This window comes from Perissodus microlepis, chromosome 11 (genome assembly GCF_051167445.1).
Source record: "Perissodus microlepis isolate ML-2025 ecotype Zambia chromosome 11, ASM5116744v1, whole genome shotgun sequence".
Taxonomy (NCBI): Eukaryota; Metazoa; Chordata; class Actinopteri; order Cichliformes; family Cichlidae; genus Perissodus; species Perissodus microlepis.
Window position 1 is genome coordinate 8,873,785 of NC_140471.1, and position 16,447 is coordinate 8,890,231.

Below are 16,447 nucleotides of genomic sequence, written 5' to 3' on the forward strand. Positions count from 1 at the left end.
GCTGATGTTGTTGGCAGGGCCACCCGTTCAGAGCAGAATAGCTGCTATTCTTTGCACCGGGGTGTAGTGGAGGGACTCAGTGCTGAAGGGGTTTTGGTGGGGCTTCCCCAACCTGCACCATAAAGAAAGCCTTGTTTCTCAGTTTTGTGTGTGTGTGTGTGTTTGTGCATGTATCTGTGCTGCAATCACTAACTTCCACAGTTATCTTTGTTATTATCACTGAATTTGCTCGCAGTGCAATGTGAAAGAAGAAAGAATGATGACTGCACTCTGCAGTAATCCTCCAAGTATCTTTGAGTGCATATTTTGGGCTTTGGGGTTTGCAGCTTTCATTATCACCTTCTGGGCTTCTAGCAGCTGTTTTCAGGGTTTAACTGAAAACTAGCTGGCGAACATAATGCTCTGTCTCTCAGATAAATCAAGAAATATGTGTATGTGTGTCTGGCTGTCTTATCTCATCCTATCTTGTCAAACATTCATCAGATCCACTTTAAACTTGGCAGGTGCGCTGCCGAGGACACGAGTAAGTGCAGTGCCAAATTTGAGGTTATCTGGATGAGCGGGTCTCATATTTTGTCTGCGGTTTTCTATTACCTTTGTTTTCCTCAGGTTGGCTGTTCTGCTCTGTGCTGAATGGGTTGTCATTGTGAATACATTCGTTGCCCGGTTGCAATCTCAAGGCCCATACCGCAAAGCTAAAACATCACAACTAAGTGCCAAATCGACTTTAAAAGGTTAAAAAAATACACGGTCTGAAGTTTTTATGTTTTTTAAGTGTTAATGAACAACGATCAAAGCTGAATTCTATTGACATAAAAATCAAAAAAGCTTTTTAAAATCACGCAGGAAGGAAAAACACACAAACTGAACGCAGAGCAGAAGGTTTGAAGATGGGTATTTCTTGCTGTGAGGCCACAGTCGTAACTCCTGCCAAGCTCGTCTTATTTATTATTTGTTTGCTCAAATGGTGGCAGCACTGTCGTGCGGTGGTTAGCACTGTTGCCTCGTAGTAAGAAGGTCCTGATTTGAATCCACCGTGTGACCGGGGCTCTCCGGGCACTCCCACAACTTCAACGACATGCAGTTAGTGGGGTTAGGTTAACTGCTGATTCTAATCTAACCCTTCTCATTCTCATATTTTTGCTAATAATTGTTTTCTGTTATGCTTTCATACCCATCACCTGCCTGCTTAGCGGACCTTTGTATATATTGTAGCCATGCCTGAACATTTGGACACAGTTTCAGAAAGAATGGCTCTCATCACTGATTACTTAGTCCCCAGTTGTTATGTAATAGCAAATAGTAAATGAATTGGTTCTTATATAGCGCTTTATGCAATATGCCTCATTCACTCATTCATTTCTTCCATGCTTAAGTGTTTTCTGTCTGTCAGAGTGTGACTGTCGAAGCAAACATCTAAACAAGTCGACTTCCTGTTTGATTATTTTGCATCTGCCTCGGTTGGTTCTGGTCTCAAGTTCGCTTTATGAGTATTTATTAGCAGTAACACACACACACTCATTCAGTGAATGTATGCTTATCGTGGTGCTGTTTTCAGTACAGAAATAACCGGTCTTGTAGCTTTCACATCAAGCGACACATTCAGGGACTGCACCAGTTTAGAAGATAAAGAGGAAAATGTTTTTTCGAGATGAGACAGAGACATAAAATCAGAAAGAGGAGGTATTACTGGACTTAAAATCAGCAGTTGCCCTTGAAAAGAACAACAATAAAGGAATCCTAATGTTGCCCTGCATCTGCTCACCATAACCGTGATAAATTTGCAAATGGGGTAATGTGAATGTTGTGCTTACAGCTTGTTCCGGTTTTCCTCAAGTGACCTAAAATCTAATAAATGCAGCCTTAAAGTTGCTGTCTCTGAACTCTTACCTGTCTGTTTCTCATAGGTATAAGTCCAATGAGGAGTATGTTTACGTGAGAGGTCGCGGCAGGGGAAAGTACATATGCGGAGAGTGCGGCATCCGCTGCAAGAAGCCAAGCATGCTGAAAAAGCACATCAAAACGCACACCGATGTCCGTCCATACATTTGCAAACACTGCAACTTTGCCTTCAAAACCAAAGGTAAATGGAAAATTTGGGTTCTGTTTATTAAAACTTGATGAGCTCTTTGGTCCTAAATGTAAAAATGCTGTTTTTGCCCAGTGATCACATTATTGGCTGTACTGCTGAAATGATCTCATTTGTCTTAAACTCTCTTTCTTTTTCTCTTCCTAGGAAACCTTACAAAACACATGAAGTCAAAGGCTCATGGGAAAAAATGCCAGGCAATGGGTGTTTCTGAGTCATCATTGGATGAGCCGGAGAGCGAGGAAACAGGTACTTCAGGTGGTGGGGATGAATCTCACATACTTGCCTTCCCCCTGTGGAGAAATCTTGGTACACAGCTGGATGAACTCCTGCCTGTGAAGAATAGTCGCTGTTCAGCACTAACAGCTTATGCAACACGATGTTCTATTCTCCTCCCTCTGGCCTTGCATAAGAAATTTGAAAAAGTACAAGATAAATAAATGAAGAATACAGAACATGCCACAGCGTCCTGATGTTGTTGCAACAGTCTGGCTGCTGTAACCTGTCCTTAAGGATGAGTTCTTGGTATATAACGAAACAAAGCTGAGCCCTTTTGCCACAGCTGACACCTCCCCGTCAAAGCTGGAAAAAAGCCTCAAAGCCTTCACGATCTCCTCCCTAACCTTCCTCTGCAACCCCTCCTCTCTCTCGCTGTCTCTTTCTTGCCAACAGACTACACTCATCACAGCCAAGGATGCGCCATTTAAACTGTCTTTCCATTCACAAGGCTGCTGAGATAGTTTGTGAATAGAGGCATGGCGCTTTTCAATTAAATTCCTTTTCATTCTCAGTCTATTTATAAAGTGCGTTTGAAGGGTGCCGGGTTTGGTTTGTCCTTTGCTTTGACTGTCCTCACGCTTTGTGCTTGTTCCTGTAAATCGCTGTTTTGTGACTTTTGTGTGAGGATTTATTGCACGACTTTGCGCATCCAGTAAATGAGTTTTTAGGGCCCATGGTGTTGGCATGAATAGATATCTAAAGTCTGCGTGTTTTTCTGTGTCTGCACAAACAGCAGGGAGTGAAGAGCGTGTGTGCGGCTCGGAGGAACAGGAGGAGCATCAGTTTTCTGACGTGGAGGAGTCAGATGACGACGAAGACAACGACGACGACGATGACGAAGAAGAGGAAGAGGAGTCCACATCCCACGAGGACCCACCGTCCTCTGTATCGTCTGACACCCACCCATCAACAGGGGGGCGTTCAAGCTCCAGCAGGCACTCTAAGCAAGGCACTCCTGACCCCGAGCCTCCGGGTCCCATTCCCTGCACCAGTCAGGAGCCCTCCCCACGTGGAGTTTGGCCCGGCAGAAGAGCGGCCTCACCGGGGAGCAGGAGAGCAGTGTTCTCCCGGCGAGGCTGGAAAGCATCTCCAAGAGCCTTCTCCCCAAGCAGTGAGAGCTGTTCCCCCAGCCGCAGCCTCTCCCCCCGCCTGGAGTATTCGTCACCCATCCAGAGCCTCTCTCCGAGGACAGAGCTCCCCTCACCCAGCCGACATGTCTCACCTTCCCCCGAACGAGGACCTTCTCCCATCAGACCCCTTTCTCCTCTCCTTCCCCTTTCACCCAGCTGCTACCGATCGTCACAGGTTCCAACGCCTCCCTCGCCCCTGGGGATGCAGCACAGAACCCCTGGGTACTTACCGTGGGAGAACCCTGGTACATCAGGTAGTCACATCAGAGTGGTAAGTCTATTTTCTAATTGGTTCATAGACGAGTCACAGATATGTGGCTGCACTTTTAACCAGAGAAACATTAAGCAATCCATATGTCTTCTCTACACTGTCTCTCAAAAAGCTCTCAGGACTTTGTGTACTAGAGGAGCAGGCTCATGAGCTAGCAATAACATAGTCTTTGCTCCACCTACAGGAGAAAAGCAGAACAGCAGGAGAAGGGCCAACATGGTCAGACACCAGCTTGTTTCCACCTGCTTTTCGCATTTCCACTTGTGAGGGTTATCCTGGCCACCAGACAACAGACAACATCTTCAGCCATCTTCCCATGCACTCCCAACAAGCCAAGGTCCCTTATCCGATGATCCCAATAGGAGGGATCCAAATTGTACAGGCAAGACCAAGGTCCCACGCTACTACCCCGTCGTCCCCAACATCACCCCCAATGGATGGGCCATCACTGGCCAGGTTTGAAACATACTGGGGCGGGACCCCCAGGACTCAAGGGCTTAGGACTCCTGGAGACCACTGGTCAGAGCACCAGACAGCAGGAACCAGCCAGTCAGGGCAGCAAGGTCTTAGCACAGCACTAACATTTTCCAAACCAGAGTTGGAGGCCACAGACTCAAAGCAATATGGCAGCTCGCACAGCTCCGTCCACACCCACGGGTCCTCTACTGAGACCACTGAGCACTGCGCCAGTGACGACCGTTCAAGAGCACCCCCTAGTCTAACGCCCCCGGTAGCCTCGAGTGTCATCGGACAACAGCCAGAGAGGGAGGAACGAACATCTGGTAGTGATATGGTGGAGGGAGGAGCTAAAGGAGACTCCGCCACAAGAGACCAGAGACAACAGACTTGACAGCGTCTACACTTCGATGCATCGTGCATCCCATTTTGCTTTGTTTGCTACACTAGTCTGTTTTTTTTTTTTTTTTTTTTTTTTTTTTTGTAATTGCTTTGGGGGGGTTTTATATACATTTTCAATACTATTGTTCATTTAAATGTTTGTTTTGGCAATATTCAGGTTTGTTATAAAGATGCACTTTTTTCTTTATGAAAACAATGTTTGTGCATATATATATATACACACACACACACACATATATATATATATATATATATATATATATATATATATACACACACACACACATATTTTATATATATATATATATATATATATATATATATATATATATATAAAATATGTGTGTGTGTGTGTATGTATATATATATATATATATATATATATATACACACACACACACATATTTTATATATATATATATATATATATATAAAATATGTGTGTGTGTGTGTGTATGTATATATATATATGTATATATGGTAATAATGTAAATACAACCCTGTTTCCAAAGGAAGCTGGTACACTTTGACACTTTGTAAAATGTAAAATAAAAACAGAATACAGTGATTTGCAAATGATTTAAATCTCACATTAAACTGAAAATTGGATGATGACAATATAACAAATGTTGAAAGTAGAAACATTAATTTTTTGAATTGTATATGCACATTTTTAAGTTGAAGTCATGTTAAGCACCATCTTTAAAGAACTTCGGGACAGCAGCACAACCCTTTAAAACACCAAGTGTTGTGGAAAGGAGGGCACCATGTTCTATAACTCTGAGAGCACCTTTTTTTCTTAGTTTTGCTTTAAACACAATTTTAATACTCGGAACATTTTGGGATCATTTTGCTATATTTATTTCTACATTTCTTAAGAAAAATATTTGCAGCAGTCTGAGTGAGAGGCGGGCAGTGCTGGCACCTGAATGGAGCCTCGGTGCCTTCATGGTGATATGCAGAATGTATATCACCATGCCTAAAAAAGACAATCCACATAGCAGCACGTGCTGATCCTAAACCTGATTTAGCACAAGCCAGATGTATATCTCTTTAGCCTGCAGGACACAGCATCCATGATTTACAGAAGAATTTAAAGAGGTTTTTGAGTATTCGAACCATAGCACCAGTTTTTCACGTCATGGTTGCCTGTCTGTGTGTTGATTTCTTTTATCTAGCATAACAAAAACCACAGTAAGAATATAAAGTAATAAAAGTTTTGCTATTCTCATATTAGGGTACAAAACGTGCACATTTAACTGCACTCTGTTTTTATGCACATTTTTATCCAGGTCCTGACTTTGTTGGAAACAGGGCTGTCAATGTGAAAGGAATGGAAATACATTTGTAAATGACCAAAATTGTTCATCAAAAAGAATTCCATTTTTGTTTGTCCAGTATTACTGAAAATTGTAGTTACTTGTGCCTTTTATGTCCAGGTTTGTGTTTTTGAGATGTATAGTAAAGAGAAGGCTGTGAAATTTTATATCAGCTTTTTTTTAAATGTTCTTCTGGAGGGTTAATACTTTGTCCCTTGATTGTTTCTTTTCTAAAGGCCATTGCTTTAATGCCAGGATAACTAAGAGTTGTATCGCAGACGTGCTGAAGGGGCAGCAGAAATGTGTCAAAGGAAATGCACTGAAGTTCTATTTTTATTACAAGAGATTTTAGACTAGAATATATGTCTGTACAGGGAAGAGTGCTTCTTATTTATTATTCTTTGATGATAATTATTATTGTTTCAAGGTTTTTGTTTTTTTTTTTTTAAACTTTTTGTTATTGGGGGGGGGGGAAAGAAACTTTTTATTACATCTGTGTGTCTTTTTCATGATGTTCTTGTATCTTGAACTGGTGACAAAAAGTTAAGACGCCGAGTCGTTGGCTGGTACCAGAAGATCAAGTGCCCTGCGGATTTCACACAGCAAAATTTCTAGTCATTAAAGAAATAAAAACAAAAAATGCACCAGACTCTGAGGTCGTGACTTTCTTCTATTTAGCCTTAGCGGAACATTTTGAACAGAACAGTTTGTCAAGTTTAGGACAAATTGTTTTCACACATTTGATGATTTCTTAACATTATCAGCATTGGCTTCAGTTGAAAAGCAGACAAAACGTTAAAATCATATGATAAATATCTACTGTTGCCAAAGTGCTTACTCAGAGGGGGTCATATGATTGTCTGGGATTTTAGCTTTGTACTATTGTTACCTTACAATACAAAAGCGCCTTGAGGTGACTGTTGTTGTCATTTGGTGCTATATAAATAAAATGCAATTGAAGTTATTTTGATGGGAAAATGGGAAATGGGTGCAGTGATTTACTGGAACATGCAGTGCATGAGGCACAAACAGAGCTTTTACAAACCCAACCTTTATTCATCAAGACATGCTGGACGCTCTTAGGCAAGCTTGTAATTTCTGTAAGTATAGAGCATAGACCTTCAGCACAGATGCTTTAGCCCAGGGGTGTCAGACAGAAGGCCCACACCTCATGCATGTCCCCTACACCACTAGCCGTTTGTTCTTGTTTTTATGCCCTACCCTACCTCCTTTTTTAAATAAACATTCATTCACCTCTCTTTAGTACGTGGGGATCTGCCTGGCCTTCCTCAAACTGCATTTTTAATCTGTGCTCAAACCATGTGCCATTATCTATTAGAAATGCAGTCAAACCTAGATGAGGATGTGGTGAGTAAATGTGTAGTTAAACATTTTTATACTGACAGAAAGGGGAATTTCACTGGTCTGGCCCGCTTAGGATCTCCTCCAGTTTTCTTCTGTTTTATAATGACATGACTTAAGATACTGTTCATCTGCTGTAGGTTGTTTTTTAGACCTGAAACCCGTGTTTGCCCTGCACTTATCAAGTTTCCTCAATTTTCGATGGAGCACACCGTGCTGAGATAACCTATGGCATGTGCCATAGATTTAACTAAACAAATGGGAACAAATGATGTTTTTTTTATGACAGTCCCCTATTAACAGGTAAAGATTATATTTAAAACTGAAAATGAGTGAAAAAGCAGCCAACTTCCAAAGAAAACCACTGAAAAAACCTTCAGAAAGCTCAAGACTTTTGCACAGTTCAATGTGTGTTAAGGTGTGTTAAGATCTAGGGTTTGTTCACAATATGTTCGTGCAGATTATCCTTTGAGCTCTCGTGCCTGTAAAGCAGCAAGCACAGTAATCACAATCAAACTGTGAGTGTTCGAGATGTTTCTGTCAGCGAGCCAGGCAGCTGTACAGCTTCAGCACCCCCACTAGATGTCACCAGTTTCAGATGAAAAATATATTTCTCTTCCATGAAGCTGCTATGCTAGAATCAGGGTGTACTCCTAAACCTCAGCTCAGAACCACTGGAGCAAGTCTGCTTCCTGGTCTCACTGGCTTTAGATTTCATTGGGGTCAGCAGGTGACACACCTTCTAATTCTTAACCAGAAGTTATAAGTTCCAAGAACTGTGACTATGTATATGTGTCATTCTGTTACTCCCATTTTTTATTATGAAAGCACATATATTTATCACTTCTAAAGAATTAGTTTGAGATTATGAAGATCAGCTTGATCAAGCCTCACAATCTTCTGATCACGCTGGCACACGCAACTCTCGGTGTGCGTCGGGCAGTGTAAAACAAGATCAACACACAAGTCAATATTCAGATAAACAGTATCTCTCCCATCGCGTCTCAGGCCATCCGGTGTTTTTGGTCTTACTTTTAGTTTGCACAGCAATGTTTAACCACACAGCCAGAAAGAGATTACGTAAAGCTTACTCAGCCGTTACACGCCAGTTTTTTTGACGAGGAGCCAAAAACCTGAGAGCTGGTGTGAATAAAATGTTGCACAGAAAGTGTTACAAAACAGGCAGCAGTGGGGCACTTTTATTTTTAGATTCTTAGTCCATCAAAAGCAGTCTGAAGCAACAGATTCTTCTTCCTCCTCCGAAACATTGCAGATGCCAACGCCTTACGGAGCCCTGCTGGGATAGTAGGAAGTTTTATCAAGGAGTCAACTGAGGAGGGTGGATTTTTAATTAAAAGTAAACAGCTTCCAATACAAAAGCCTGCAAAGACATCAGGGTGTGGTTTAGTATAAAGACACTCTCTGGCTATTCCTCTTGCTTGCTGTCTTTTCCACTGCTTTGCATGCAGTGATGCAGAGGGCTGCCTAATGTGACACATCGATCCCCGGGGGTGTGCTTTAGGAGGACACATCTGTGTTTCTCAGGGAGCTGAACTACTAACCTCTGGGAGACAAATGTGAAGAATTCACCCAATCACAAAGCAGCAGTGATAGCAGTCACACCACACAATCCCCACATTTTTATGTAAGAGGAAAATGTGTTCCCCCCTAAACAAGACTGTCAGATTACATCTAGACACTTGATAGACTTGTGCCAAGTTGGTGTAAAAGAGGCTGAGCCGTAGAGTGCACTACGTATTGGGGCGACTGTGGTTCAGAGGGTTGGGAAGCTCGTCTTGTAACCGGAAGGTTGCTGGTTCGATCCCCTGCTCTGTCTGTCCTGGTCGTTGTGTCCTTGGGCAAGACACTTCACCTACCCCCTCCTGGTGTTGGTGCGATATGGCAGCCTCGCTTCTGTCAGTCTGTGGCTACAACTGTAGGTTGCCTCGGCCAGTGTGTGAATGTGAGAGTGAATGAATAGTGGAATAAAGCGCGTTAAGTGTCTAGAAAAGTGCTATATAAATGCAATCCATTATTATTATTATTATTATTAGTATCATTACTAATGGGCCTAAAATTAACCACAGCACAGTGGACTCATGAATTTGTTTGGCTTTTCTTTTTTAAGTATTAAAAAACCTCCCAGGATCCATATGCGGTGCTTCACCTCTTCCTTTTTTATGTTTAAGTCGCTGTCTTGTGTTTTTTCCAGCATACTTTCCATATCCAAGTGTTTTCCAGGCATGCCTGCCCTAAAGAGGAAAAGTGCTGTCTGCTTCCTGCTTGTTCTGCACGTTCATGCGTAAGCTTTCATCAGCTCTTATAGCAAACAAACAGTCGATTCTGTCATCCTCTCATGTCCATCTGTCACTGGCAGCTTCGCATGCTTACTCTGTCATTAGAATGGGGGAAAAAACAATGGCTAAAATGTATTGTTTCATCATAACAGCTTGACGTACTCAAAATTTTGCTATTCATTACTTCATTTTCCTATCAGATAGCTGATGAGCATTTGGGAAATGACAGCAATGAAGCGCAATAGTGATAATCCAACATGTATTTAATGTATTTACATGTTTGAAGGCGGCCATTTGGCTATCTGCGTGACTCTGGCACGGCTGACCTGCCTTGGCTTGACTTGACCGAGAGACCAAGTGCATGTGGGCAGGGATGAGCCACACTATCTGTGTGCTCAACTTCACCACGGATTGAGGATGGAGGGGCGTGATTTTGATCTGGTGTCACAAGTTTTCAAAGCACACCCACGGTTTCATGTTATACTTCTTTGGGTTAGGGTTACAGCCTTGATTACTCAAGAAAAAGGGTCACAGTGTCTCTGATATATCTGCATGTTAATCTTTGGAAACAAAAAGCATTGTGCTGGGATTCTGGAAATCAATTAACCTTTATTCTATTGATCATTTGATACAATACAGAAACTGTTACTGAGAAGACAAAGTCAGTTTAATTTAAAATGTCTCCATTGAATACCAGCATATCGCAGCATCTCCCCTCCCACAGTGGTCATAGTGATCCATTGTCTTGTTCCTCCTCCCCGTGTTTCCGCTTTATTAGATAAACAACTCTTCAGACCTCACGTCTTCCTCCATCCCCTTCTTCCACCTCTAACCTTATCCACCAGCACAAAGCCAGGCAATCCCTCATTCAAAATCAGACCGGTATCATAAATGTCATTCAAATGTAATCTCTAAATGACATTTACCTCTGTTACAGATGACTTCCAGAGCAGCAGATACTTGGAAAATGTGCCACAAGCTCACACATCCTGGGGTCCTACACTGAAACTCCATGACAGGCAGATGTGGGTGGAGCTTTCAATGTGTCATCAAGTGAGAGGGGCGAGGAGATGTTTAAAAAAGAGTGGCACAGTTCAGACAGCTTCAGACCAGACACTGGCAGCACATGAAGAACACAGTTGCAACTGCATGGATAACAGTCTCTGCAGAGCTCCATCCGTCCACTATGTCTGCTCAGAGCAGCATTCTGCTTCTTGTCACTCTTTGGGCTTCAGTGCAAGATGGTAAGTGCCATATATTCTTTTTCAGTGGGGTGTTCATGGCACAGTTTTTTGTAAGACAGCAGCCTACAATCAAATATTTACACTTGCATTAATCACAGCCACACTGTGCACAGTGACATGTAAAATATGCAACATACAGCAGCTTGTTTGTAACACCTTTAAAGCTGCTGCTGTTTTTAAACCTAAAATCACAAAGAGAAACTGGAGTGTTTGTGAGTCCTTATTATGCCAAAGTATTCATAGATTCATTTGCTTGGTCATTGTAAATGATCAGAATCAATTTTAGAGCTGAAAACTGGAACTCTTGAATCTAGATCGGTGTTTCTCTCTCTCTATATATATATATATCTTTTTAAATATGTGGAAAATAACGAAAGTGAGCCAGACTACTGACAGGTATTGTTACTTAGCTGGAGCTGATGTTGTGTTTGGTTAACCCTTCCCATCTCTGACTAGGTTTAGGTCTTCCAGTGATGAACCAGATGGAGGTGGAGGTTCAAGAAAGAGTCCCAACACATCGATTGAGGACCAAACGCTGTGCCTGCTCTAACCCGCTGGACTCAGAGTGTCACTATTTCTGCCACCTGGACATCATATGGATCAACACACCCAGGTGAGCTTAAAAGGAAGCGCCGTGAAAAATGCCTCAAGGCTCTGAGCATATTTTCCTGTATAGTAGTGACACATCTCACAGCCTTGCAGCCCAGACGCTGCAGAACAACTTTGCTGTCATTATCACTGTAGTCGGCAGCAGTGAGATATCATAGAGCAAAGTCTGCAGGCTGGTTATATCACAAGCAAGGCACTGACTTTGTATTTCTCTCTACAGCAAGACGACAGTTTATGGTCTAGGTGGTGCTTTCTCTCGACGCAGACGAGCCACTGGCCGCTGCACATGTGCCAACCGCAATGACCAACCCTGCACCAAATTCTGTTATCTCAGGTGAGCACCTCATACAGCCTCAAAACCTCAATGTAAAGCACTAGATTAAAGGCAAAGATGAGCTGAGAATATACGTTTAGCTCCTTTGACTACGATGACCTGGATGACTGAGAACCTTCACAGACATATTTAGCTCACTGTAGGTAAAGGCACGTAATATTTCCCTTTGAGGATGACAGGGAGAAGTAGGTATAAGGAAACAGCTCGTGCTATTATTAGCCTAAATGTGTTTTCACTGAGTCCCACTTGTCCAAGGGTGTGACTGTCAAAACAATGCAGCTGGAGCTGAGGGAGTGGAGTAAGCGCACAAAGTTCAAGCAGGTTGTTTTTGATCGGCTTAGATGTGCAGATTACACAGATCGTGTAATAAAGCCGGCCTGGTCCCTGTCCTGTGATTTATGTATCTGGATCTGGATATCAGTGAAGCGCTAAACAGAGAAAACAAGAAGAGTGATTGTGGTTCCAGACCCACAATCACTGCTGATTGTGGGTCTGGAACATAAAACATTTAGTGAGCCTGTAAAGATAAGAGTCTTTTAGGTTACAGAGTGCTAAAAAATAAGCAGCGCTGGCTCATGATCAATAAAAGTTTTTAAAGTGACAAGCTTCAGCTTAAGCATGACTATTGGTGTTTTATTGGTTCTTTCTCTGCAGCCCTGAAATCAAATCTCTACAAAGACAAAAACGGCACTCAGTCAGCATTCTCAGGTGAGCTGTGAAAGTTTTTAAAATGCCTTTAAAACCTATATATAAGTTATATTATGATGATTATGATGATATTTGAAGTTGGTGGCTGACGTTTGTCTTTTTTGTGTGCAGCAGAGTGAAGAGGGCACAGGGTGCACATGATTCAGACAGAGGCAAGTCTCCGTGGGCTCAGATGAAGCGCGCTGGCTAAACAGTGGCGGTACTGGAGCAGGGGGAAAATGAGAGAGAGAGAGCAGTGAGCACCTGAACAAATTACCCTCCTTTGATACAGAGGAGGGGAAACAAAGGGCTGAGAGATGAGTCCCACACAGGAAGGCCATGGAGAAAAGCCAAAGCGCCACAAAGATCGTCTGTTCGTACCTGCAATTAGAGGGCGGAAAATATGCCGCCAGTTCTGCAGGCGTAATGGGATCAGAAGAAGAGGATCGCAGCTGATATGAGTTATCAGGTCATTTGTGACTTTTGCCTTTTGGTGTGTCAGAGCTGTGTGACTGTGCAGACAGGCCAGCACCGACGAAGAAGACAGAAAGAGGAAGAAGAGACTTGTACTTCGTATGTACGAGTCATATTTTTGCTATTGCATAAGACTCTATTTACTATATTATAGAGCTCTAATACTACAGCTTATAAAATGAACTTTTTCACTATCATTGGGGGTTTTTGACTTTGTTAAATGAAGTTTTTTTATTCAAGGATATTACAAGATTTCTGTACAAAAGCATATTGTGTGTAAAAGTAAATAATTTATGAAGTTGCAAATCTTTTAATCAAACAATAAAGAAAATGCACATGACGTTGTGTGCGTTGTCTTATGTCATGTCTCTTACGTTTCCCTTTGTGGCGTCCTGTGTTTGCTTCAGGAAAGCAGAGAGGTGATTACTCTTAATAAATCACATGGGAAAATTGATCTGAGGGAACCATATTTAGCAGCTGTTGCTATTCAATTGTGTGTGGATCAAACATATTGTCAGAGATCAAACAGAGGCCTGACATGGGTGAATGGTTCAGGAATTTGCGCTTCACATCAGTTATAAGTTTACCTGCTGTTAAAAGGCAGCACAGGCTTTGTTTTCATAAGGATCTATGGAAAGAATGCATGTTTTTGTAAACCAGAGGGTGAGAACACGCTTTGAAATTCCCACTCGCTCCGTGTTCCTTACCGACTGTTTGTACAGCACATACTCTCCGTTCACATGTGAATATGTAAGAGGGCAGATGAGCGTCAAAGTCCCAAAGGAAGCAATTATCAGAGATGATTTATCTGTCATCAAATGGATAAAGTAGAAGAAAACTGACCTGCCCTCACTTTCTGATCAAAAAACACTAACAGCTACACACAAGTGATAGTATGCCTTTTTATTTCTGGAGTAGGATTTCCTGCTTGACTGCATTTCTTTTCAGGTCATAACTTCCCTTCAACGCTTTCTGGGGAGACCCCCTGCAGCCCACTTTTCCAAACAGGCCTGAACACAGTCTCAGCTTTTCCTCACAAACAGACTGCCTGAATCCACAGTGGACACAGTAATAGCAGACATCTTCAGACGCAGTTTCACAACGCTTCACACAGCTCTGATATTCTGCTTTATCCTTGCCTTACAAGCTACCTGCAACACATGAAAGAAGAAGTGAGAGCGGGGAAATGACAGGAAGTCTATATACGTTCATTCGGGGTTGATGTTGTGGTCATGCATTTTAAATTAGGGCATTTCCTCATTCTGCTTGCCAAGAGGGACCAACAGCAGTAATAAACAACTGTAATGACTGCTGTAAAGCAATACAGAGATAAAGATGATTTAAAAAAAAACATTCAAATGATTAATAATTAACTGATACAAAGAAATATGACTGTGTCAGCTAAGCTGTGAGAAAGCACGGGCTGTCTCAGTGCAGAACTCTGTCCATGGTGCTGGAACAGGAGAGGCTCTAGTAAACCACGTTACTGCTGATGGATGAGCTTTACTGGTTTCCACCAACACTCTGGCAGTATTTCTCCATTGCCAGTAGAGAGTGCGTTACTCAGGCCTTTTCTAAATGATCAGCTTTTGTCCTTCAATATAAATTGCTTTCCAATTACATTCAGATACAGAAAATAAAAGCATGGTGCATAAAATAAAAAAGTTAGTAAATTAAGGTGTAAAATTTAAATGTGTGTATGAAAACAGGCTGGAAAAATCCAAAACAGTGGACATGCACTATGCCCTGAATTGCACGTGAGTGAGTTATCTCTTGATCTAAAAAAAAAAAAAAAAAAAGTCTGACAAACATTAAACTGAATTTTATGCACTTGCCAATTTTGTGTTTAATTGGTTTCCACAAAGACAAAAACCGTTTGGGTGTAGCTGTTATGTTTCAGTGGTGTGTCTGCCAGTCTTACAGATACCTTGTGGGAGGTGTTATAGGCAAGTGGCTGTACAATAATAATACAATAACAATGTTTCTCCAATTTTGTGTCAAATGACGATTAAAAAGGAATCATGTGTTGATGTACAAACACCTGACCTTTGATTTTGTGAAACTTTGTAGTGGTTGTGTAGCTGTTCTGCAACTTCAGTGTCTTAGTACAGCGTCACTGCACTTGTAACCACATCAGGATGCTGTTTTTTCAGTTCTATAAAGCCACACTACAGGGATTAATAATGGTGAGCAGGTAGATTGCCCTTCATTTCCAATTATTTTATGAATATTTTTAAAATAAACTAGATAAAGTGGTTAAAGCTGTGGCAAGAGAAGAAACAATTCATCTACAATCAATCAAATTATAGGTAATAGCTCATAGTGCACTGAGCAAATACACTATATTGCCATTGCTCACCTACACATATGAACTTGATGTGCATTCCATTCTTAATCCAGTGGGATTATTATGATGTTTACCCCTTTGCAGTTATAACAGCCTAAACTGTTCTAGGAAAGCTTCTCACTGTGCAGGAGTGTTTATGGAAATTTCTGACCATGTTTCCTGAAGGTCAGACGCTGATGTTGAACAAGATTCGCTGCTCTAATTTGTCCCAAAGCTGTTCCATCAGGTCGATGTCAACACTCTGTGAAGTTCTTTCACACCAAACTTGGTCATCCATGTCTTTATGGACTTTGTGCACTGGTGCGCAGTCATGTTGGAACAGGAAGGGGCCATCCCAAATGTCTTGGTACGCTGAAACATTAAGAGTTCCTTTCACTGGAACTAAGGGGCCAAGCCCAACTCCTAAAACACAAGCTCACACCATAACCCCCCTTCCACCAAACTTTATACTTGGCACAGTGCAGTCAAACAAATACTGTCCCCCCGGCAACCACCAAACCCTGGATTGCCAGCGTGATTCATTGTTCCAGTTCTGTTCAATTCAGTTTTATTTATATCTTGACAAATTACAATAAGAGTTGCCTCAAGGCCAGAGAACACATCTCACTGCAGCTGGCTCTGTGATTTTTCCGTGGACTACTGCTTTGTTGCTGTTGTTCCCAGTTGCTTCCATTTTGCTATAATGCCACTAACAACTGACTGTGGAATATTTAGTGGTGAAGAAATTTCATGACTGGACTTGTTGCATCCTATCACGGTACCACGCTTGAATTCACTAAGCTCCTGAGAGCGACCCATTCACAAATGTTTGTAGAAGCAGCCTGCATGCTTAGCGGTTTGATTTTATACACTTGTGACCATGGAAGTGATTGGAACACCTGAATTAAAGAACTGGATGGGTCAGGGAAAAATGATGGCAGTACCGTGTATTTTATTGCCAGTTCTTCTGTCTTTATTGTGACTTACTGATCATGATTATGCTGTGCACTGAGATATACAATACAAATACCAAGGTCTTGCATCAGCCATCTTCAGCCATCTCCAATGCAAGAAGTTCCTCTTTACCAATCAGACAAACTCTCTTTATCTCAGTGATAAGTCCAATTGTCCACTATTCTCCCGGTTCTTCACTCCTCGATTCTGTGTC

At 41.9% G+C, this 16,447-nt stretch overlaps 2 protein-coding genes across 5 annotated transcripts in view; both read left to right on the forward strand.

The window, feature by feature from the left end:
• hivep3b (HIVEP zinc finger 3b) overlaps positions 1-4,892 on the forward strand; it is a 38,778-nt gene extending 33,886 nt beyond the window's left edge. For all 4 annotated transcript variants that reach the window (XM_084943017.1, XM_084943014.1, XM_084943016.1 and 1 more), the window contains exons 6-9: positions 1,908-2,083; positions 2,237-2,338; positions 3,102-3,769; positions 3,954-4,892. In XM_084943017.1, coding sequence (XP_084799143.1) covers positions 1,908-2,083; positions 2,237-2,338; positions 3,102-3,769; positions 3,954-4,619 — 1,612 coding nt within the window. In that variant the 3' untranslated portion in view covers positions 4,620-4,892. The remainder of the gene's footprint in view (positions 1-1,907; positions 2,084-2,236; positions 2,339-3,101; positions 3,770-3,953) is intronic.
• Positions 4,893-10,096: 5,204 nt separating this feature from the next.
• Positions 10,097-13,250, forward strand: LOC146377204 (endothelin-2). The gene is made up of 5 exons (XM_084944271.1): positions 10,097-10,849; positions 11,306-11,462; positions 11,679-11,792; positions 12,447-12,500; positions 12,612-13,250. Exons 1-5 carry the CDS (start codon positions 10,732-10,734, stop codon positions 12,688-12,690), a joined length of 522 nt encoding a protein of 173 aa, XP_084800397.1. The 5' UTR covers positions 10,097-10,731; the 3' UTR covers positions 12,691-13,250.
• Positions 13,251-16,447: the final 3,197 nt, after the last annotated feature.

Coding starts and splice junctions, on each gene's coding strand:
- LOC146377204 (XM_084944271.1), top strand. CDS start 10,732: ATGAAGAACACAGTTGCAACTGCATGGATAACAGTCTCTGCAGAGCTC. Junction 11,793..12,446: donor ACCAAATTCTGTTATCTCAG/GTGAGCACCTCA, acceptor CTTTCTCTGCAG/CCCTGAAATCAAATCTCTAC. Junction 12,501..12,611: donor CACTCAGTCAGCATTCTCAG/GTGAGCTGTGAA, acceptor TTTTGTGTGCAG/CAGAGTGAAGAGGGCACAGG.